Raw genomic sequence first — 23,745 nt, 5'->3', positions numbered from 1 at the left:
ACAGCCTCCTCCCACTCAAGCTGTGGGAGAGTTTGTGTGCCACATTGGCTTTGTCAACCACCTCAGAATTCACCAAACCAGACTGAAAGCATGTAATCCTTGATCCTAAGGAATTGCTTAAGGAGAACACGTTGAGATCCAACAATTATTTTGTGCAAATTTAAAAGATATTTGGACAGATATGTGGATGGGAAGGATTTAAAGGGGTATGAGCTAAATGCGACTAGCCTATTTGGTTGCAACTTGGTTGGCGTGGAGAAGTTGGGCTTGCAATATTATCCATCCTTCCAATATCAGCCTTTTGATTTTACCCATATATCCTAATTTCTGTCTACTCATGCCTCAAGGAAACCTCCCAGTCTTCAAATCCTTATGACCTAACTTGTTTTAGTAATCTCATCTTGATGTTCGTGCTCTCTTCCTTAACCTCCACAACATACTTGTGCTATTATGGAGGGAGGTGGACATTTTAGGTCATGGGTTCTTGTCCTCTTCTTGTTCTGTCGTATCATAGGGAAGAAGAACAAAGTCCCGACCTCGCCAACTGCCCGATATTTTCTCCGCCGTCGGTGTTGGCTGTGCTTCTTGCATGTGTGCGCCGCGGGCATTGCCTCTGCCGTCAGTGCTGGCTGTGCTTCTTGCTGCATATGTGCGCCGCGGGCATTGCCTCTGCTGTCAGTGCTTGCTGCTGCATGTGTGCGCCACGGGCATTGCCTCTGCTGTCAGTTCTTGCTGCTGCATGTGTGCGCCGCGGGCATTGCCTCTGCTGTCAGTGCTTGCTGCTGCATGTGTGTGCCGCGGGAATTGCCTCTGCTGTCAGTGCTTGCTGCTGCATGTGTGCGCCGCGGGCATTGCCTCTGCTGGCTGTGCTTGCTGCTGCATGTGTGCGCCGCGGGCATTGCCTCTGCTCTCAGCTTGGGAATCTCTGTCCCACGCCCCATAAAGTAAATAGTAAGCCTTCAGAATGGCATTGAGAAGCTTGAGTCCATGCATCAGGAGCACATGGAAGAACAGTAAAAGGAACGCAACAGCTCGTAAGCTACCTAATTGCCCCAACAGCCTCCTCCCACTCAAGCTGTGGGAGAGTTTGTGTGCTTCTTGCTACATGTGTGCGCCGCGGGCATTGCCTCTGCTATCAGTGCTTCTTGCTGCATGTTTGCGCCGCGGGCATTGCCTCTGCTATCTGCTTCTTGTTGCATGTGTGCGCCGCGGGCATTGCCTCTGCTATCAGTGCTTCTTGCTGCATGTTTGCGCCGCGGGCATTGCCTCTGCTATCAGTGCTTCTTGCTGCATGTGTGCGCCGCGGGCATTGCCTCTGCTATCAGTGCTTCTTGCTGCATGTGTGCGCCGCGAGCATTGCCTCTGCTATCAGTGCTTCTTGCTGCATGTGTGCGCCGCGGGCATTGCCTCCTGCGATGCCTCGCACCAGTCGCGTGGGCGAGCACTCGCTTTGTTCCCATTGGTCGGCGTGATGGGAGTCACCTCGCGTGCTGCTGCCCTGGCGTCAGCAAGTCGGGACCTCGCGCGCGGCGGCGGGTGGGCAGAAGGTGGTGGAGCGGCTGCAGGAGGGCGGCAACGGAGCGGAGCAACGGGTGGAAGGGCGGCACTGGAGCGGAGGCAAGGGGTGGGTGGAAGGGCGGCAACGTGTGGGTGGGTGGAAGGGCGGCTGGGGTGACTGGGAATTGAGCGACATCGGGTTGGCGGTGAGAGGGCGGGATTGGAGCGGGGCGGCCTGAGGGCGGGAGTTTCGCAACGACGGTTGGAAGAGCGATGGTCGAGCAGCTGTGGGCGGGAAACAATCGAGCAACCAACGGGTGGTGGAAGGGCGGGAATCGAGCGGCGGTGATGGAAGGGCAGGCGTCGTACGGCGACTGGAAGGGCGGGAATCGAGCGGCAGCTGGAAGGGCGGGTGTCGAACCGTAGTCGGGAGAAGGTGGGAAAGGCAGAACCGGCGGGTTGGGTGGTAGGGTAGGGTAAGGCAGGGCCCGCGCTGCCGGGGGAGAGCGGAAAGGTTGATGGTGAGCGTTTGGAGCGGGTGGAAGGGATGAGGGAGAGTGGTAAAGAGACAGAGCAAGGAAATAAGGAATGCAACAAAAGAGAGGAACGGAGGCTGCGATGGTGAGGGGAAAATACCATCGAGCTCAATGCTTGGGAAACGAGAAAGATTTGAGGGAGACACAAGGAACTACAGAGCTTGGAATGTTGAGAAAAACAAAGTGCTGGAGAAATGCAAGGAGGGGGAGAATAGGAATAGGAGAGTGGGGGAAGGTTAGGCAGTGGGGAAGAGTAATGGGGAGGTAGAGTTTGGGTCGGTAGTTTGAGGAGAAAGTGGTTGTGAGTGTGAAGGATGGCCCCTTGGGATCAAGACTGACTTCATTCTGATCTTGCATGGTTTGAGGTGACTGACGAGGCAAATGTGGGAATCACTGACCTTTCCATCAATGGGACAGGAGACAACCATCATGGTTTGAGTTATATAGGGAACTGGTATAGGAACATTTTTTTTATGCCCACTGTGCCTCTACTAGCCACACAAGCAGTGGATTCCAAATTCCAGCCACCCTCTGGTTGAAAAATCATCCTTATTTTTTCCATACACCTCATAACCCTTAACTTTGCTCTTTGGTTTTATGCACCTTTGTGGGGTTTCCTTACTACAGTAAGCCCTTGTTATAATGGACCTTGGGGGGGGGGGGGTCAGGGTGGTAGTGTCCATTATTGCTAGTTGACTGCTGTTGTTGTTGTTGTTCGTCCTTCTGGTTCGAAGATGACCGTGACTTCAATTTCAGTTGGAGGATTGGTGAATGGGTCCAGAAGTGACTGGTGAGGCCAGTCCGAGCCCGGAAGGCACGCCTACACGTAGGACACAAGTGGATGGGTGCTGCAGTGGAAGTGGAGGTAGCCCGGGCCTTGTGCGCGGTGCGTTTCCTCTGGGCCTCTGCAGTGCGTCTATCTGCCTTGATGTTATCCAGCAGGATTCGCACGTTCCACGTGCCGAGGTTGAGCACCTTCAATTTGTTTTTTCTTATTATTTCGACCGCTGATTGGTATCCCCGCCAGCTGCGGTATGCTGGCCAAGGTGAAGTGAAGCAGGCTATGTTTGAGGCCCCTTATCTAGCTCCTTCCTCCATGGAGGTGAGTAGAGCGAATCCTAAAGAGGTCTGCTCAGTCACCCGGGGGGCTGCCGAACTCTACTGCTGCTTCGGTCCAGTAGAGAGTGACCCTATGCCCTGGGCTGCCTGTGTGCAGGTTTGTGACTACAGCTTCCAGTGTATCCACACCTGCTGCTTCACCACTATCCCATCGCCACAGGACTTGAGGTTGCACGGTATGGGGTTGAAGTCATGATTTGTGCTTGACTTGGATTTAAGTGAGGGAGAGTTGCGCAGATCGTCGGCCTCACTCTCTCGTCCTGGCTTATCGGGTTCCAGCAGCAAGACATAGTCGGGACTGCAATTACCAAGGAAAGGATTACTGAATAATAGAGTATCATTGTATAAGTAGTAGAAAGAAGGAATTGTTGCTGGTTACAAAGTGCTGGAGAACACGGTTAGGTAATATTTCAGGTCGAGACCCTTCTTTAGACTCCTGGTCTGGGCCTGAAAAGCAAGCGAGTAGGCGGCCGGGGAGAGGCAAGGATCGGCGGAGTTATTCGCTGTGGCCCGCAGGTAGTGGGAGTCCATTATAAAGAAGTCTGTAATAACAAGGGTTTATTGTATTCACCTTAACTACACTTTCATAATTATGTATACCACAGTCGGGGTGCCCTCACTGCCTCCTCCACGTAAAGGAAAACAAACCTAGCTTATCTAGATTCTGCCATATCTAAAATGCTCTATCCTGGTACATTGCTGCATCTGCTCCAGTGCATGTTGCGACCAGAATAGTACCTAATTCTCAAGTTGTGGCTTAACAAGCGTTTTATAAAGTTGGGCAATTGCCTCCATGCTGTTATAATCAATGCCCTAAATATCCCTTATGCCATTTTAATTAAGCTTAATTTACCTTGCCTCACTTCAAGTGGATCCTCTGGCTCATCGCTCTGTTCCTCAATTCTCCCTTAGACCCGACCATTCATTGTGTATACCTTACTCTTTTTCATCTTGTCTAAAATGGATCAGTGCCACAGGACATCTAGCTTTTGATGTACTCTTTTAGCAGAGTGTTTTATGTAGCTGTTCCAGTTGAGGTATGATAATTTGCTGTTTGGATGTTACTGGGAATTTGGCAAAGTTAATGTTAAGGTTGTGGTTAGATGTTGGAGATGGCCATTACCTGGCACTTAGAGATACAGCTTGGAAATGGTCCCGTCTGCCCACGGAGTATCTGCTGACCATTAACCACCCACGTACACTAATCCTACATTTTGAATTCTCCCCACTTTCCCATCAGCCCCTTCCATATTCGATCGCCCTATACACTTGATGCAATTTACAGGGGAAAATTAACCTACCAACCCACATGTCTTTGGGATTTAGGAAGAAAATGTGATATTTTGATAAGTTAAACCAGGGCAGGATTTACACAATGAATGGCAGGGCCGTGGAGAGTGTTGAAAGCCAGAGAGAAACGGGTACAAGTACACGCCTGCCTTCCTTGGTCAGGGTTTTGAGTACAAGAAGGTAGACTCAAAATGCTGGAGTAACTCAGCGGGACAGGCAGCATCTCTGGTGAGATGTTTCGGGTCGTGCCCCTACAAGAGTTGGGACATAATGTTATAACTATACAAGACATTGGTGAGACCACACCTGGAATATTGTATGCAGTTCTGGTTGCCCAGCCAACAAAAGGGTGTCATTAAGCTGGTCAGGGTGCAGTAAAGTTTCACAGGTACAATGCCAGCACTGGAGGGCTTGAGTTACGAGGAGAGATTGGATAGGCTTGGACATATTTTTTTCCTTGAGTGTGTGAAGCTGAGGGGTGACATTATAGAGGTGTGTAAAATCGAGAGCATCAAACTGTCTGCTAGATGCAATGGAACAGTAACAGTGATAAAGTGGGCCAAATAACAGTGTCATAAATTTTATGCTGCTCTTGCTCCACATTTGGACAATTGTCACACTTCAGGGAAAGTTAAGGTGATAGATGAGCATAATTCCTATAACAATTTAAAAAAATATTAAAGCCTCAAAACAATTTTCAACAGCCCATCTTGCAAGAATTGAAGAGGAGGAAGTGTTATGGAAAAATTGATCTTCAAAGTTTAAGGAATGTCCTGTATTTGTTTTTGGATAAATGTGACTGCAACATTCAAAGTATAGGACCATTGAGCAGTGCTGGAGGAGAAAGGACCTTTACTGAAGTTGCTTGATGGAAGAAAGGAAATAATAACTTAAGGTGCGTAACCAAAGTTAACAATAGAAAGGAGAAATATGAGGTGTGACAGACCTACAATGACCCTTAGTTGTGCAGCACCTTGATTTTAAAGGAACAGTAAGCATCTCATTCACTTGGGCAGCTTAGAACCTAATACTATGAATATTGAATTCTCCAATTTTAGGTAACTTACCCGCAAACAAGACTCAAGATTACTCTCATAATGCTCTATTTTTTTAATGGCATAAAGGTCGGCATGGATGTGATGGGTGGAAATGCCCTTTTATTTGCCCTTTTGGGCAACTCTGACTTCCAATAAGATTTTTCTAGTGAATGCTATAACTCATGATACCCATTTCTTACACTACTTGTTGCTCCACTGCGTATGTCCACTTTGAAGAAGTTCTCCTCCTCTCTTCGACGAGAGTTTAGCAACATGCTCTCTCGCTGCTCCCCCTCTGTGATTTCTCCTGCTCCACGACCACATTTTGACACAGACTCGCGACCACAGCCACATCTGCTTTCTTGGAACTTGCCTGCGCCTCCATCTTCCTCGGGGTTTCCAACTCCGTTTCCAGACCACCCAATTCGGACCCAACCCGGACTACAGGCTCCAACAGTCTACATGCCGCTTTTCAGAACAATTTTCCTTCCATGCCCTGCGTTATACTCTGGCTGCGATGCGCCGGCACCAGCAGGCCCTCGCTCTGAATCCACAGCTCCGGGCCTCACTAACCCACACCTGCAACGGGCCCCAACTATGCTTTATTCTTCGCCGGATCTGCGCCCTCAACACTCGATTCCTCGCCTACCTGGCCCGCAAACTCGCCCGCCTCCAGACCGCTACCTCCACCGGCACTCCTCGGCAGCGACTCGGCGGCCCGGAGCTCCACCGCTGGTCCGCGCTGCCGGCCCGCACACCACAAGGCCGAGATGCCATTGCTGCCACGAGGAGCAGTACGGCTTCCCCGGCCGATCCCAGGCCCAGACCACCGAAGCTGCCACTGCCCACGTCCACCACCGCCGGCTTCCGAGGCCTGCTTGAGGCTACAACCGCTGCCGCCGCCGACCTCCACCCCCTCCCCGGGGCTGCAACCGCCGACTTCCAAGGCCTACCTGAGGCTGCCACCGCCGACCTCCACCGCCTCCCTGGGGACGCTGCCGTCGACTTCACAGACCTCTTCGCTACCGCCGCCGACCTCCACCGCCGATCTTCCCGGAGCCGTTGCCGCCGACCTCCACCGCCTCCCCGGGGCCACTGCTGCCGACGTCCAAGACCTACCTGAGGCTTCCGCTGCCGCTGACCTTCCAGACCTCTTCGCCACCGCTGCCACCGACCTTCCAGACCTCTTCGCCGCTGCTGCCGCTGACCTTCCAGACCTCTTCGCCACCGCTGCCGCCGACCTCCAGACCTCTTCGCCACTGCTGCCGCCGACCTTCCAGACCTCTTCGCTGCCGCCGACGTCCTCCCCGGCCATCCGGTGACCGGGCCGACCGACACTTACCCGGGCTCCAGTTCCCCACGGGCCTCCTCCAGCGACTGTGTCGACCCACCCCGCTCCACCGCCCAGCAGCAGGTCGCAGCCGTCGCTGTACCCGGCTGCCTGGCCCAGCAACAGATCGCAGCTCCACCCGGCTCACAGATATCTCGCTGGGCCCACAGCCCCCACCAGGCAGAGTCCCACAGCACCGCTGGGTCCTACTGCCCACCCCCTACTACAGGTAACCACAGCTGGTTTTTCACTGGGTCTCCCCCTTCCCCCTCTAGCCAGGCGACCCTAACTACTCCCCACATCGATCCTCATGCCCCCCTCTGCTCTGTTAACCCACCACCCCCTCACCATACATCACCTCCGCCTGCCCCCCTCCTTCATCCGACCCCAACCCCCACAATTGCCGGCTGTTCACCATCCCCCCGACCTCCCCGTTTCAGACACCGAACGGTCTGTCCTCACCAGAGGCCTCACCTTTGTTCCCCTCCGCCCCCACATCAACGAGTTCCGGGTCCGCCATGACGTGGAGCTCTTGTTCCGTCGCCTCCAAGCCTTTTTCCATGGGAAGGAGTCCTCACCCCCCAGTGATGACCCCTTCTCCCGTCTCCAGTGGACCCCCTCCTCTTGGGCCCCCCGGTTGGCCAACTACCCTCACTAGAACTTTTCATCTCCAACTGCCGGTGTGACATTAACTGCCTCAAATTCTCCACTCCCCTGACTAACTCTAACCTCTCCCCTCCTGAATGTGCAGCCCTCCATTCACTCTGCAACAACCCTGCCTTATTCCTCAAACCCGCTGACAAGGGAGGTGCTGTGGTAGTCTGGCGGGCTGACCTCCACCGGACCGAGGCCAGACAACCCATTGTCTGCCTGCTCATGTCCCACCAAACTTATTTCCACCTATCCCCCCTGGTCAAATCTCTCCCCACCTATGTCCAATACACCTCACATGCTCTCCATCTCTTCGATAACTTCCGGTTTCCAGGCCCCCACTCCTTCATCTTTACCATGGATGTCCAGTCACTCTACACTTCCATCCCCCACAAGGATGGTCTCGAAGCCCTCCGTTTCTTCCTCGACCGTAGAACCAGCCAATCCCCATCTACTAACACCCTCCTCCGCCTAGCAGAGCTGGTTCTTACCCTTAACAACTTCTCCTTTGACTCCTCCCACTTCCTCCAAACCAGAGTCGTAGCTATGGGCACTCGCATGGGCCCTACCTATGCCTGCCTCTTTGTCGGGTACGTCGAACAATCTCTGTTCCGGACATACACTGGTCCCATCCCCGAACTCTGCCTCCGCTACATCGACGACTGCATTGGTGCTACCTCTTGTACCCATGCAGAACTCACTGACTTCATACACTTCACTTCCAATTTCCATCCTGCCCTTAAATATACTTGCACCATCTCCGACATCTCCCTCCCGTTTCTGGACCTCATCATCTCCATCACAGGAGACAGACTAGGGACTGACATCTACTATAAACCCACTGACTCGCACAGCTATCTGGACTACACTTCTTCCCACCCTGCCTCCTGCAAAAAGTTTATCCCCTACTCCCAATTCCTCCGTCTACGCCGCATCTGCGCCCGGGATGAGGTGTTTCACACTAGGGCATCAGAGATGTCCTCATTCTTCAGTAAATGGGGCTTCCCCTCTTCCATTATAGATGAAGCTCTCACTAGGGTTTCTTCTACATCCCGCAGCTCCATTCTTGCTCCCCCTCCCCCCATTCGTAACAAGGACAGAATCCCCCTCGTTCTCACCTTCCACCCCACCAGCCAGCGTATCCAACAAATCATCCGCCAATATTTCCGTCACCTACAATGGGACCCCACCACTGGCCACATCTTCCCATCCCCTCCCCTTTCTGCGTTCCACAGAGACTGCTCCCTCCATAACTCCCTGGTCCACTCGTCCCTTCCTACCCAAACTACCCCATCCCCGGGCTCTTTCCCCTGCAACCGCACGAGATGCAACACCTGTCCCTTTACCTCCCCCCTCAACTCCATCCAAGGACCCAAACAGTCTTTCCAGGTGAGACAGAGGTTTACCTGCACCTCCTCCAACCTCATCTATTGCATCCGCTGCTCTCGATGTCAACCTCTTTACATCGGCGAAACCAAACGTAGGCTCGGCGATCGTTTCGCTCAACACCTTCGCTCAGTCCGCCCTAACCAACCTGATCTCCCAGTGGCTGAGCACTTCAACTCCCACTCCCAGTCTGACCTTTCTGTCTTGGGCCTCCTCCAGTGCCATAGTGAGGCCCACCGGAAATTGGAGGAACAGCACCTCATATTTCGCTTGGGTAGCCTGCAGCCCAGCGGTATGAACATTGACTTCTCCAACTTTAGATAGTTCCTCTGTCCCTCTCTTCCCCTCCCCTTCCCAGTTTTCCCTCTATCTTCCTGTCTCCACCTATATCCTTCCTTTGTCCCGCCCCCCTGACATCAGTCTGAAGAAGGGTCTCGACCCGAAACGTCACCCATTCCTTCTCTCCTGAGATGCTGCCTGACCTGCTGAGTTACTCTAGCATTTTGTGAATAAATACCCATTTAGGCCTTCAATCGGGCTACATGGTGGTCAGGAAATGTGGGTCAATGCAACTGAGGTTTTTGCAATAAATATAGTCAAAGCATTGTTATCCCTACTTTTCAATAAGTTGACTCCAGCCCAGCTTTCACATAGCCAACTCCTCAATAAATATTAAATTTTGAGCAGTGCTCAAAATTTAATATTTATTGAAATTCCAGTATGTCAAATAAATTCATCAGGCACACTTCTTGTTGGAGGTCAATTCATGTTAAAAGATCTTAATGACAAATATTACTTTGTAAACACTTCGTTAAAATCATAAACTTCGTTTCTTGAAAATGAGTTTTAAATTCTGTTACAGATTGTCCTGGGCTTATCCTCCTATTAGCTGTATATCTAGATTTGTCCACTTGTTTGTTCACATCAAAAAATATGGTGCCCCAGAATCTTTTCGAGAAATCTTAAAATTGGTCAGTTGGAAATTGCTGCTGCCATAGAAATGCATAACACCTTTTTATTTAATCCTGATCCCAATTTCATACACACTTTATTTTTAATTTGAATATGCTATTCTCTCTTAAATGCAATGATAAATTTGATACAATAAGTATTTGAATGTTGAGTTTTAGGTACTTGCTGCTTTCCCAGTGTGTGTGTGTGTGATGTTAGATTTGATTGAATTAAAGATATCCTAAATTGCTACGGCAAGCAAAGACGTTTGCATAAAATTCATAATAGCCCTACGTGACTATTGAATGTAAATTGGGTTAATAAAAATTCTGCTCGTGTAAGATAAATCAAAAAGCAATCAAAATGTGATATGGACCTGAGCTGGAAAATCATAATAAAATGGAGATTCGGGAAGTGAAATTTTATTCTGAAATCTTAGATATCAAAAAAGGTCAGAAATACAGTTGATTTCCTGAAATAAATTCCTGCCCATGTATCCTATGAAAGAATTCTGAATAATAGAAAGCAGTTATTTAAAAAAAATAATTGCTCTTCATTTTATTTATGTAAAGGGAAATATCTCGAATTGAAGGTGAAGAGGTGTTATGGAAAAATAGATCTTCAAAATAGTAAGTAGTAATTTTTGGGGGGTCCTGATCCAAAATGTTTATATTTATATCACTCCCACTTCCCTTGGTGGTAGGGGGAAGAAAGTGGGGGTGGGGGAAAGGGGGACAGTGGGGGTGGTGGGGAGGGGGACAGTGAGAAAGGGGTGGGGGGAAAGGGGGACAGTGGGGGTGGGGAAGAGGGGACAGTGAGAATGGGGGTGGGGCGAGAGGGGAGGGTGGGGGTAGGAGGGAGGTGAGGGTGGGGGGAGGAGAGGAGCGGGGGGTGGGGGAGGTGGATGGGGGAGTGAGTGGGGCTGGGGGAGGAGACAATGGAGGGGGAAGGTGGGGGGAGGAGAGAATGGAGGAGGGTGGGAGGAGCAGAGAGTGGGGGTGGGAGGGAGAGTGGGACTGGGGAGGGGGGTGGGGGGGAAGGGGGACAGTGGGGGTCAGGGAAGAGTGGGGGGGAGGGGACAGTGAGAGTGAAAGGGGAGGAGGAGAGATGGAGTGTGAGGGGAAGAGGGGGATGGTGGTGGTGGGGGGAAGAGAGTGGGGGTGGGGGGGAAGGGGACAGTGGGGGTAGGGAAGAGGGGGACAGTGAGAATGGGGTGGGGCGAGTGTGGAGGGGAGGGTGGGGGTAGGAGGGGAGGAGAGTAGCGGGGGTGGGGGAGAGTGAGAGTGGGGCTGGGGGAGGAGAGAATGAGGGGTGGGGGAGGAGAGCGTGGGGTAAAAGGGTGTGGGAGAGAGTGCGAGTGGGGGTGGGAGGGAGAGGGACTGGGGAGGAGGGCAGAGCGGGTGAGGAGGTGGGGGGCAGGGGACAGCATGGGAGGGGGGTGGTGGTGGGATGAGAGAGTGGTGGTGAGGGGGAAGGGGGACAGTGGGGGGGGGCAGGGAAGAGGGGGGGGGGGTTGGGAGGACCAGAGAGTGGGGTGGGGGGAGGGTTGGGAGGACCAGAGAGTGGGGTGGGAGGGAGAGTGGGACTGGGGAGGGGGGTGGTGGTGGGGGGAAGAGAAAGTGGGGGTAGGAGGGAAGGGGGACAGTGAGGGTCAGGGGAGAGTGGGGGAGGGAGGGAAAGGGGGGGAAGGGGACAGTGAGAGTGAAAGGAGGGGGAGGGTGGGGAGGAGAGGTGGTGGTGGTGGGAAGAGAGTGGGGTTAGGGGGACAGTGGGGGCAGGGGAGAGGGGTGTGGGGGAGGGGGACTGAGAATGCGGGTGGGGCGAGTGGGTGAGGGGAGGGTAGGGGGAGGAGAGAGTGGGGGAGGCGGGGGTGGGTGAGGAGGGGTGGGGGAGTGAAAGGAGGGGTGTGGAGAGGGGCTGGGGAGGAGAGAATGGGGGGTGGGGGGAGGAGTGAGTGGGGGAAAGGGGGGGTGGGGGAGAGTGAGTGGGGCTGGGGGAAGAGAGAATGTGAGGGGAGGAGAGAGTGGTAGAAAGGGGGGTGGAGGAGAATGCGGGTGGGAGGGAGAGTGGGAATGGGAAGGAGGGCAGGTTGGGGTAGGGAGGAGGGAAGAGTGGGGGTGGGGAGGAGGAGGAGGGGTGGGGGAAGGGGACAGCAGGGGTGGGGGGAGGAGGGGGTAGTGGTGGTGAGGGGATGAGAGAGAGGGGGTCAGGGAAGATGGGAGAGTGGGGGATAGGGAGGGGGGAGATAAGGGGGATTGAGGGTGCTACACCAATACAGGAGAGGCTTTGGGGCCAAGGCTCCTCGGTCACACCCTCTCCCCTTCCCTGTACTGCCTTTAATTGCGCTCCCCCTCCCCTGGAGGAGCACGGCACCACAGTGAAGGAGAAAGAAGATGGCCGCTGGCAGGACGGTGTCAGTGGCTCCCTCTCCCCATTCCCCTCCCCCACCCCATTCCCCCCTCACCCACTCCCCGTCCTCTCCACCCCCCCTCCTCTCCACCCCCCCCCTCCTCTCCCCCCGTCCTCTCCTCTCCCCCCATTGAGATTCGTTTATTTTTTTGACAGACAATTCATTTTAAAGAAAAAATGCGATTTCCCCAGGTCACAATGGAATCTACTTGGTCTAAAACTCAGATCTTGTGTATGAATTTATATATTTCTATGTTTGTTTGTTTATATATATCCGTGATTTCGGCAAAACGGTGAACCGTAGCGCCACAATTTGTGCACCGCCTTAATCACCACGCTGAACGCTGGTGGAAAATGATATTTTCATTTAATTCGGTCGTATGTTTTTTAAGTTACAGAGGTTTTAAAGTTAAAACATTTTATTTCTAACCGTTTTTTTCAAGGTCTTCAGCGTGTGACGTCACAATGCCCCTGTGAGATGAGCTCGCGCTGCCCCCCCTCCTACTGATTTATTGAATGTTTTCAGCGTGACGCTGCTGTGCGTATGACGTCAGCACGCACGCGCGGCCTCTCCTCACTCGCACCAACGACATGGACGCCGTTAGCGGAGCCGCCCGCCCGCGATCACCGGCTCACCTCTCCTCTCTCCCCTTGCTTCTCTCTCCCACACCCGGGAGACCCTCTCCCCGCTATCGCACGGACCCAGCGCGCCACCGCCCTATCCGTCTCCAGTAGTCCGGGCTCGGCCACGCAACAGTAACGGCTGCGCTCCGCAGCTCCCTCCTCCTCCCTGCACGATCCGTAAGTGCTTTTCGCCGGGACCACAGGGGGGGGGGCTGGTAGAGAAAGGGGGGTGGGGGAGAGTAACGGTGGGGGCGACGGTGGGGTCTGAGAATGGGGACTGGGGAGGGGGACAACAGGGGTCGTGCGGAGGGGGCTTGGTGGTGGGGGAAAGAGGGGTACTGGGAAAAGGGGAGGTCGTGTGGAAAGGGGGGGTGTGGGGCAATTTATTTTAAAGAAAAAAGCAATTTCCCCAGGTTACAATGGAAACCCTACGAGGACGGGCCCAACGGGTCCACTTGGTCTAGTTATTATATTACTAAAACTCAGATCGTGTGTGTATATATATGTATATATATATATATGTGTGTGTGTGTGTGTGCGTGTATGTATATATGTACTGAGATTTTGAGATTTGGTTGTGGACATGTTGTCCTACAGCCAAAACGGTAAACGATAGCCCCACAATTTTAGCACCACCTTAATCACCACTGTCCTGGCGACTGTTTATAGCAAGTTAAATTGGTCTTATATTTTTTAAGTTAGATAGATTTTAAAGTTTAAAAATTACCTTTCTAACCGACTTCTCAAAGGTCTTCAGCCACTCCACCCCCCTCCGGGAGGTCCCAGCATGCCTCGCGTCTGACCTTCCCCCCATAGTGCTGCGCAACACCAGAGGCGGCAGCAGGTCTAACAAGATGGCCGTCGATCAGTGCTGCCTCTCCGCCACTCCCTGCCCGCAAACGAGTGCACACATCGGTAGGATTGATGGGCCCGATGGAGGGGGGATGGAGTGGGGGTGTGCGGGAGAGTGAGTGGGGAGGGGGAGGGGGGATGGAGTGGGTGTGTGCGGGTGAGTGGGGAGGTGGAGTGAGTGAGTTGGGGGGGGGAGGGGGTGAGGAGTGGGTGAGGGAGGGGGGTATGAAGTGGGGGATGGAGGTATGGAGTGGGTGATGGAGGTATGGAGTGGGTGAGGGGGGGAAGTGAATAATGTGGGGGAGGGTGGGAGGAAGGGGATGACGAGAGTGTTGGTGGGGGAGGAGAAGGGGGATGGAGTGGGTGAGGGGGGAGGAGGGGATGGAGTGGGTGGGGAGGAGGGGGGTGGGGGGAGATGGGGGGATTGAATGGGTGGGTGGGGGTCTTTAGCATGTGACATCACAATGGGACCTGCACGACTGAGAATAGCGCTCGAGCCGGCAGTTCACCAATGGGTCCACGCCTCCGCCGTTGTTGAGGGGATTGGGTGTGTGAGTGGGGAGAACAATTTCCATTATTTAAAAAGATGATAATAAAACCCCGCTTGCTTCACAGATTAGACTAAAAAAAGCCGCAAAAAAAGTTAACAAACCCGAAGAAGACATTTCCAGCTTCAACCGATGGCGTCGGTGTCCCCGTTCCTGCCCACCATCACCGGAATACAGCCACCAGCTTCTTCTCCTCGACGACTGCCTCTTCAACCGACGGCCCCGTCACGACTCCTCAAAAAAGGGGCTGCTCACCTTCTTCTCCAACTATTCCCGCTCCGCCATCTTGTGCGCGCCTCCCACTGCCGTGCTGCCCGCCAGGAAGTGTAGTCCCAGTTCCCGTCGGGTCTTGCTGGCAGTCAGCGCTGCACGCACGGACTCTGGTAAGTGGCTTTCGCCGCCAATGGGTCCATGGAGGGTAGTGGGGGTTGGGGGGAGGAGAGGGTGAGGGTGGGGGGACGAGAGGGTGAAGGTGGGGGGAGGAGAGGGTGAAGGTGGGGGGAGGAGAGGGTGAGGGTGGGGGAGGAAAGAGTGGGGGTGGGGGAGGAGAGAGTTGGGGTGGGGGAGAAGGGGGTGGGGGAAGAAAAGTGTGGGGATGGGGAGGGTGGGGGGCAGGGTAGAGTGGGGGTAGGGAGGAAGGGAGAGTGGGGGTGGGGGGAACGGGGTGGTAGAGTGGGGGGGTGGGGGAGGAGAGTGGGTGGGGTGGAAAAGGGGATGGGAGGAGGAGTGGGGGTGGGGGGAAAAGGGGTGGGGGGCAGGGAGAGTGGGTGGGGGAGGGAGGGAGTGGGGGGCTGGGTAGAGGGGGTGGGGTAGGAGAGGGTGGGGGGAAAGGGGGGTGTGGGGGAGGAGGCAGTGGGAGTGGGGGTGGGATAGGGGGATGGAGTGGGTGAGTAGGGGGGGAAGGGGGATTGAGTGGAGGGGGTGAGGATCCTACACCAATACAGGAGAGGCTTTGGGTCCTCGGCTCGCTCTGGCTGCATCGCTGGCGCCACGGGGCCCAGGTCAGTGACACCCTCTCCCCTTCCCTGTCCATCCTCTACCTGGAATGGGCCCAACGGGTCCACTTGGTCTAGTATATCTATATACTAAAACTCTTGTTTGCTATCTTGTTTGTGGCTGAATTTTTGTGTGCGACAATTTTAGGCCCACCTTACTCACCATTGTCACTTTAGTGATAATGCAAGTAGTTTTATTGAAATCGGTCTTATATTTTTAAATTTATTCACATTTTAAAGTTTAAAAGGAGGGGAAGGGGAGGGGGAGAGAGGAGGGAGGAAGGGGGGAGTAGAGGGGAGGGGGGGTAGATGGGAGGGGGGGAGGACAGAGTGCTGCACCAATTCTGGTGAGGTTTGGGCCCAACGGGTCCACTTGGTCTAGTATATTACTAAAATTCTAATCTTGTGTGTTTGCGCGTACCCAATGTACAGCCAAAACGGTACACCATAGCGCAACAATTTTTGTCCCACCTTACTCATCATTGGCCTGCGGTTAAACTGGTTGTTATATTTTAAAAGTTATTAACTTTTTAAACTTTAAAAAAATCACTTTTTAAACTTTAATAAATGTGATTGGCTCTACTACCCCCCCCACACACACACACACACACACACACATGGGATTCGGCGCGTCCTGATTGGCTCCGCTGCTCCCCCCCCCCCCACGTGGGGTCAATTGATTGGCTCCGACCTCCCACTCGACGCCGATTGGTCGCTGTACCGGGTGCCACGTGGGAGGAGTGCCGGGGTGAGTGGCTCCCTCTCCACTTTCCTCTCCCCCCTCGCCTGGCCCCAGGGGAGTTTTAAGGTGGGTTGAGGGGATGGATTGGGTGAGTTATCAGTTAGGAGAGGGTTGCCAGGCCTGCAGGAGAGATTTGGGCCCAACGGGTTCATGCCCGGCTAGTAATATCTAAAAATATACGGTACACTAGCAGACCTCCCAACCCTTCGGAATTTGGCGGAAAGTTTCTGCTTTCTTATTTCATTTCCGCCATTCCGATTTCACCTCACATTTATCCACAAAGCACATACCTCGCCTCCTGCTCTGCCGCCCGCCTCACGCCGCTGGCCTCACCTCGCCGCTGGCCCGGTCTCGCCTCGCCGCTGGCCTCCTCGTGCCACTGGACCCGACTCGCCGCTGGGCTTGCCTCACCTTGCCGCTGGCCCCGACTCGCCTTGCCGCCGGGCTCGCCTCGCTGCGTAGTGCGAGACCCGTTGATGTTGAGAGGGGATGGTGTGCATGAGAGGTGGGGGTCGGGGGGGTGGAGGAAGGGAGTGGGAGGGGGAGTGGAGCTGGGGGGAAAAGGTGGGGTGGGGAGGGTGGGAGTGGGGGGGAGGGGGGAAGGGGAGAGGTAGGCGGGAGTGGGGGGGTCGGCCGGGAGTCGGGGGGGGGCGGGAGTCGGGAGTGGGGGGGAGTCGGGAGTGGGGGTGAAAGGGTGGAGGGGAGTCGGGGGGGTGAAAAGATGGAGGGGAGTCGGGGGTGGGGGGACATGGACTGTTGTGATTTGCTGTTGAAGACCACTGGAGTATGTCTTCAATGAAATTAGGTATGTGCATTTTTAAATGAAACTCTTTCTTCATAACTTAGTCATACATTTTGTGTAAGGAAAAAGCAAAATAGAGAAAACAAAACAAAACTTTTTTTCTTTGTGTTGTAAATGGTTTTTCTGTTCAATAACCTTTCAATAAATAGCAGAATATACTCATGATAGGCCTGACATTGTACATGTTGTCCAAAAACTACAGACTGTTGGAAATAATAGTCGTTTTTCACACATGAATGTAGCGCAACACGTACATGCATTTGGCGTGCATACTTTATTTGCTGAAAAGTTGCATTACACGCCATATTATGAATTTTGATATAAAATTATGAATTTTGGACATCAAAATTATTAAAATTTTGGACATCAAAATTATTACAATTTTGGACATCAAAATTATGAATTTGTAAAATCAAATGTTGGGAGGTCTGCTCTAGGTGCACACAGTTTGTTCACTGCGTATTTGAAGCAACCTAATGTTTGGAGAACTTTTGTCATCTCATCATGACTAGAATGTTGTTGGGATAATCCTTTGTTACATAAATGTGTAGATCTTGCACTGAAGAAATAATCATTCTGGGACAAAAGTCCGGACCCAAAATGTCATCTGTCCATTTTCCCCCACAGATGCTGCTTAACCCATTGACTTCTTTCAGCATCCTGTTTTTTTTTTACTGAAATCTTTCAAGTTGGTTCCCATGAAACAAATTATCAACATCAAATTGCATGTGGTCTATTTGCTGATTCAGGCACAAGTACTGATGTGTGGTTCATCATGGAATAAGCTATTTACTCAGAAGGAGCAAAGGAGCAAATCCATTTTTTGATATCTTGGGGTTTGCTTATGAATAAAGAAAAACATTTTTTAAACATTTGTAAAAAAATTATAGATTGAAAGAACATTTGTGATGCAGGAGGTTATTCAAACCCTTGTGTAAATGCTGGTTGAAAGTGCAATCTAACCTAATCCCTTTTGCCAACACTTAAACCATGATCCTGCATATCACAGCTTTTCATGTACCCGGGTATCTTTAAATGTGATGGGGATTTGGAGGAGATATGAATGGCAGGAAATTCTTGAAGTTTGAGTAGCTTAATTTGGAAAGAGTTACTTTTATAAATAATTGCTTTTATTTTATTTGTGTAAAGGGAAATATCTTGAATTCAAGACGAAGAGGTGTTATGGAAAAATAGATCTTCAAAATAGTGGATATGCATCATAGATAGATGTTCTATTATGTAAGTATAACATATTGTGATATGGCTGCAAAGTCTGGTATTTTAGACACAAAAGAACTGCAAATGTTGAATTACTGAAAAAGACACAAAGTATTGGAATAGGTCAGGCAGCATCTATGGAGAACATGGATAATTGATTTTTCATGTCCTGACCCAAAATGTTTATATAAAAATATAATGTACACTAGATGCGCACATATAGTTTATTCACTGTCTATTTGAACCAGGCCAATGTTTGAAGAGCAATTTTGTTATTTTATCATGGCTCGAATGATGCAGGGAAAATCAATGTTACATGAATTTATAAATCTTGCACTGAAGACGTAATCAGTTTGAAAAAAAGGTTCTGACCTAAAATGCCATCTGTTCATTTCCATCCACAAATGCTGCCAAACCCATTGACTTCTTCCAGCATTTTTTTTCCGTAAATCTCAGATTGGTTCCCACGAAACAAGCTACCAACATCAAATTGCATGAGGTATCTTTACTGATTTGTGGTCAGAGATGTATTCTAAATTAAGGTGGTGAAAAAAAAATCAAGTAGACGTCTTGTATCTTGATTGCATTCTGAATTGAATGAATGAATTAATAAGTTTATTGGCCAAGTACGTGCATATACAAGGAATAATGAATTGAAACCAGATTATTGAAATTAATTCTAGCAAATGTGACTTTAATAACAATGTTAAGAATATTATGCATTAAAACAAAACTTACTTCTAATGAATGAATGAGCAATGTTTATTCTTTTATTGAAAATTTTATAACAGCACTAAAATCTTAACAATAATATGATAAAAGAGTAATATAAATTGAATGAATAGGTTTATTGGCCAAGTATGCATATACAAGGAATGTGCCTTGGTGCTCCGCTCACAAATGACAACACAAACATACAGTTAACAATTAAGAATAAAGCATAACCACATCAAAACAATAAGGATACAACATTACGGTCTAAACATATGGGTGAAAATAAACCAGAGCAAAAAAGAGACTACAGACTTTGGTTATTGAGTAGAACTATCACTCGTGGAATAAAGCTGTTTTTATGTCTGGCTGTGGCTGCTTTGACAGTCCGGAGTCGCCTTCCAGAGGGAAGTGCTTCAAAGAGTTTGTGGCCAGGGTGAGAGGGGTCAGAGATGATCTTGCCCGCTCGCTTCCTGGCCCTTGCAGTGTTCAATTCGTCAATGGGGGGAAGGTTGCAGCCAACAGCCTTCTCAGCTGTGCGAACAATCCGTTGCAGCCTCTGGATGTTGTGCTTGGTGGCTGAGCCAAACTAGACCATGATGGAGAAGGTGAGGACGGACTCAATGATAGCAGTATAGAATTGGACCATCATTGCCTGTGGCAGATTGTGTTTCTTCAGTTGCCGCAGGAAGTACATCCTCTGTTGGGCCTTTTTGACTGTGGAGTCGATGGTGGCCCCCCCCCATTTAAGGTCCCTGGAGATGATGGTTCCAAGGAACTTAAATGACTCCACAGATGTGACTATGGTGTTGTTGATGGTGAGTGGGGGGAGGGGAGGGGAGGGGGATCTCTTCGAAAGGCTACAATTAGAAACATACAAATGATCAGTCCAGTCCTTTTAATTAGTTTGTGCAATGAAGGAGATTACAAAGAGTGGTGGACACTGGTGTCACAGGTACTGGCCTCCCATCATAATACGTTTTGTGTGCCTCAAGTCGAGTTTAATTGTCTTATGTCCCAAAAAACGGAACAATGAAATTCTTGCAGCATAAACAGAATACACATAAATCATATATAATAAACAAAAATTCAATAAAGTAATAACCCTAATACCAGTGCAAAAAAACCCTGATTTCCTTGCAACCAAAGACATCCTATACTTCATAGTGGAGGTTAGTGTTGTGCTGTGTTCAAACACTTAATTGCTGTTAGGAAGAAGCTATTATTGACTGATGACGGTCTCGGGTTTTCAGACTTGATACAACCTGACAATATATTCTAATATTAGGCCATTTAGAACGGAGATGAGGAAAACCTTTTTCACTCAGAGAGTTGTAAATCTGTGGAATTCTGCCTCAGAAGGCAGTGGAGGCCAATTCTCTGAATGCATTCAAGAGAGAGCTAGATAGAGCTCTTAAGGATAGCGGAGTCAGGGGGTATGGCGAGAAGGCAGGAACGGGGTACTGATTGAGAATGATCAGCCATGATCACATTGAATGGTGGTGCTGGCTTGAAGGGCCGAATGGCCTACTCCTGCACCTATTGTCTATTGAATAATCTTCTCATTTGTCTAAGTAAGTTCATGTGCTTGACATGTGTTCTTATTGTCCAAGTGGTATAGTGCAGAGTTGAGAGCCAGTGAGATTAAATCCTCTGATCTATTGTGGCGGTTGGCAAAATATAGTTGGTTCAGGTCCTTCCTAATGTGGAGTTGATTTGCATCATAACTGCCCTTGAAAAGCACATCTTTTAGAGTGGATATGGAGGGGATGTTTCCACTAGTGGGGAAAGTCTAGGACTAGAGATCTTAGCCTTAGAATTAAAGGATGTTCTTTTAGGAAGGAGGTGACAATAGGTGCAGGAGTAGGCCATTTGGCCCTTTGAGCCAGCACCACCATTCAATGTGATCATGCCTGATCATCCACAATCAGTACCCCGTTCCTGCCCTCTCCCCATACCCCCTGACTCTGCTATCATTAAGAGCTCTAACTCTTGAAAGCATCCAGAGAATTGGCCTTCACTGCCTTCTGAGGCAGAGAATTCCACAGATTTACAACTCTCTGAGTGAAAAGGTTTTCCTCACCTCCGTTCTAAATTCTTAATCTGTGGCCCCTGGTTCTGGACTCCCCCAACATTGGGAACATGTTTCCTGCAGTCAAAGGAAATTCTTTAGTCTGAGGGTGGTGACTCTGGAATTCTTTGCCACAGGAGGCTGTGGAGGCCAAGTCAATGGATATATTTAAGGCAGAGATAGATAGATTCTTGATTAGTACGGGTGTCAGAGGTTACGGGGAGAAAGCAGGAGTTTGGGGTTAGGAAGGAGAGATAGATCAGCCATGGTTGAATGGTGGGGTAGACTTGATGGGCCGAATGGCTAATTCTGCTCCTATCACTTGAATTTATGAGTTTTGTTATCCCTCTTTCTCATCTACTCCCTCCACACTAGGCATATAAGCCGAGTGTATTACAACTGCGCATGCCAAGGTCATGCGTCATTCGGGATAAACATTCTCGCCGGGGCTGATCTGATCTGACAGCCCTCTCACTAGCTCATTGTGTGCCCGATCCTAACGCAGAATCTCCGCAAACCTTTGGGCTTCGGGTAACACCTGGGTAATACCTGCACAAAACGCTTCTGCTAACAAGGGCTGGTGAACTGTGCGGTTCAACGTCCACTGAGCGAGATGGCTGGGGGAAACGCACCGCAAACTTGGAACAGCACAGACCCTCCACTCAATCTATCCAATACTAAAGGCAGGCATTTTGCAGTCAAATGTCTCATATCGGATTGGCGGCTCCTTCACAGGGCCAACCCTGTACTCAGTTTTCCTCGGAGATAAATCTTTGTCTTAACGGTACATTCACGCCGCCTGTAGGTAAAGCATCAGCCCGCATCACACTGATACAGTCGCTGCCTGCCTCAGATTAAATATGTTTTTACATATGAATTATGAATAAAGATAAGAAAATGTTTCAAACACAGTAATATTTTCTTATTCCAGTAGCAAACACATTAAGGATTAAATGAAAATAATAAATTCTTTAACTTTTTGAATATCTCATAATTGCAGATTAATGAAATGAACTAGAACTGGGACTGTAAGTTGTGTGTGAACAGCAGACCAAGAAAGGAAGCTATTGAGTTGACATAATTCTAGATTAATTTATGGTAGAATAGTTAACAATTTCTACACAGTTAAACAGTGCTGCGTTCGCTTTTTTAAAAATCCCGAATTACCTTTGACAAATCCCATGATTCCTTGCATTTATCGAGATACCTAACTCGCTTATTAACAGGACTGAGGACCTCCGGCTCGCCTGCTGCTGGTCGAGGACTCGCTCGCCGAGGACTAGCCCGGTTCGCCTGCCATGGACGGGGGACCCGCAGCGCGGACCGGGAACCTACCTGGAAGACCCAGCTCACCTGCCGCGGACTGAAGACACACCACAGACTGGGAATTTGCTCGGCTCGACTACCCAGAGTGGAGGGAGTCACGCACTGGTTGCGGGAGGTACTGCCTTGACGGTGGAGTGGGTCCCTGGAGGCCCTGCAACAACTTGGGGCTCGGCTGGACTGGGTGCCGCTCCAAGAAGCCAAGCGCGTGGACCAGACGCTGCCTACTAGAGTGGAGCAGCGGCGGAGGACACCACAGCTATGCTTAGCATTGCAATGCCACCAGGACACCGAGCCTTCATGATCAGGTCAAGAACTCTGCACTTACAAACGAACTTGAAAATGGTGCCAAATCTAGCAACTGTATACTGCCTTTGTACACTGCTGTACATGTGCACTGGAACCTGAACATGTGGAGGAACGTTATGTTCAGCGATGTCCAGATTCTGCCTACGGCATTTGGATCATAGGGTCAAAGTGGAGAAGATGCGGAGAACGCTATGCTGATTGCTGCACCGATAGAGTAACATCTTTTGGTGGAGGCAGTGTGATGTTGTGGGGTGGCATCTCCCTCACTGGAAAAACAAGGCTTGTCATCATTGGAGGCAATCTCAATGCAGAGAGATATCGAGATGAGATTCTGCAACCAGTGGCAATCCCATATCTCCACAGTCTGGGATCGAACTCTATCCTCCAAGATGACAATGCTCGCCCCCCAGAGCAGGGTTTCTCAGAGACTACCTCCAGAATTTGGGAGTGGAGAGAATGGAATGGCCTGCCAGCAGTCCTGACCTCAACCCCATTGAATACTTGTGGGATCAGCTTGGGCGTGCTGTTCGTGCCAGAGTGACCAACACAACCACGTTGGCTGACTTGCGACAAATGCTGGTTGAAGAATGGGATGCCATCCCACAACAGTGTGTGACCAGGCTGGTGACCAGCATGAGGAGGAGGTGCCAGGCTGTTGTGGCTGTGTATGGTTCTTCCACACGCTACTGAGGCTCCTGTTTATTAAATGAATAAATTGTTAAATTGCCAATATGTCTTGTTTTTTCAGACTTCAATCATCCAATCCACCGAACAAGAGTCAATGGCAAAATAAGCTGTTTGGCATTGGCAGAGAAGATTTGGCAGATTTTTCATGGGCGCAACCCACATACTCAGCTCTGCTGCTCATCCCACAAATGCATGTTCCTTACAAATGTGGCACCATTTAAAAGGGAAATAAACAGGCTTTCCAACGGTATAAGATTTATTGCCAAGAAGCATTGTTACAACAAAGAAATAATCTACCAAACACAAATTTCCTTACTTTTTGTGCTATGTTTATATCTGAGATGCTTATCTAAGAAGTATCTAAGTGTTTATGTACTTGCATTGAACTGTATCCAAAAATGAATTACACTGTACCTCAGTAGATATTTCAAATAAAGTGCGATTAACCTAAAAACCTGTGCATCTTTGGGATGTGGGAGGAAACGAAGCACCTGGAGGAAACCCAAGCAGTCACAAGGAGAACGTGCAAACACACATGCATCCAATGTCAAGATTGAACCCGACTGGCACTGTGAGGTAGTGGCTCTGCCAGCTGTATTACTGTGGCACTCGTTGTGTCTGGTCATTCGAGTTAATGAACTAGGCCGTGATGCAATC

General features: G+C 50.4%; 1 protein-coding gene across 4 annotated transcripts; it reads left to right on the top strand.

Moving 5' to 3' along the window:
- The first annotated feature begins 1,543 nt into the window (after positions 1-1,543).
- LOC144601847 (uncharacterized) lies at positions 1,544-23,306 on the top strand. Of its 4 annotated transcripts, XM_078414331.1 has the most exons (8): positions 1,544-1,624; positions 5,147-5,337; positions 5,501-7,038; positions 10,370-10,426; positions 13,580-13,745; positions 14,298-14,613; positions 17,919-18,008; positions 21,996-23,306. In XM_078414331.1, exon 3 carries the CDS (start codon positions 6,250-6,252, stop codon positions 6,799-6,801), a length of 552 nt encoding a protein of 183 aa, XP_078270457.1. In that variant the 5' UTR covers positions 1,544-1,624; positions 5,147-5,337; positions 5,501-6,249; the 3' UTR covers positions 6,802-7,038; positions 10,370-10,426; positions 13,580-13,745; positions 14,298-14,613; positions 17,919-18,008; positions 21,996-23,306. The 4 variants fall into 4 exon arrangements, 1 of the variants encoding a protein (XP_078270457.1); XR_013548378.1 differs by lacking the exon at positions 5,501-7,038; XR_013548379.1 differs by lacking the exons at positions 5,501-7,038; positions 13,580-13,745 and adding an exon at positions 12,650-13,007.
- Positions 23,307-23,745: the final 439 nt, after the last annotated feature.

Source organism: Rhinoraja longicauda, chromosome 17, assembly GCF_053455715.1.
Source record: "Rhinoraja longicauda isolate Sanriku21f chromosome 17, sRhiLon1.1, whole genome shotgun sequence".
NCBI classification, from domain to species: domain Eukaryota; kingdom Metazoa; phylum Chordata; class Chondrichthyes; order Rajiformes; family Arhynchobatidae; genus Rhinoraja; species Rhinoraja longicauda.
Note: the sequence above shows the minus strand (reverse complement) of the source record. Positions and strands in the feature narration are given on the sequence as shown.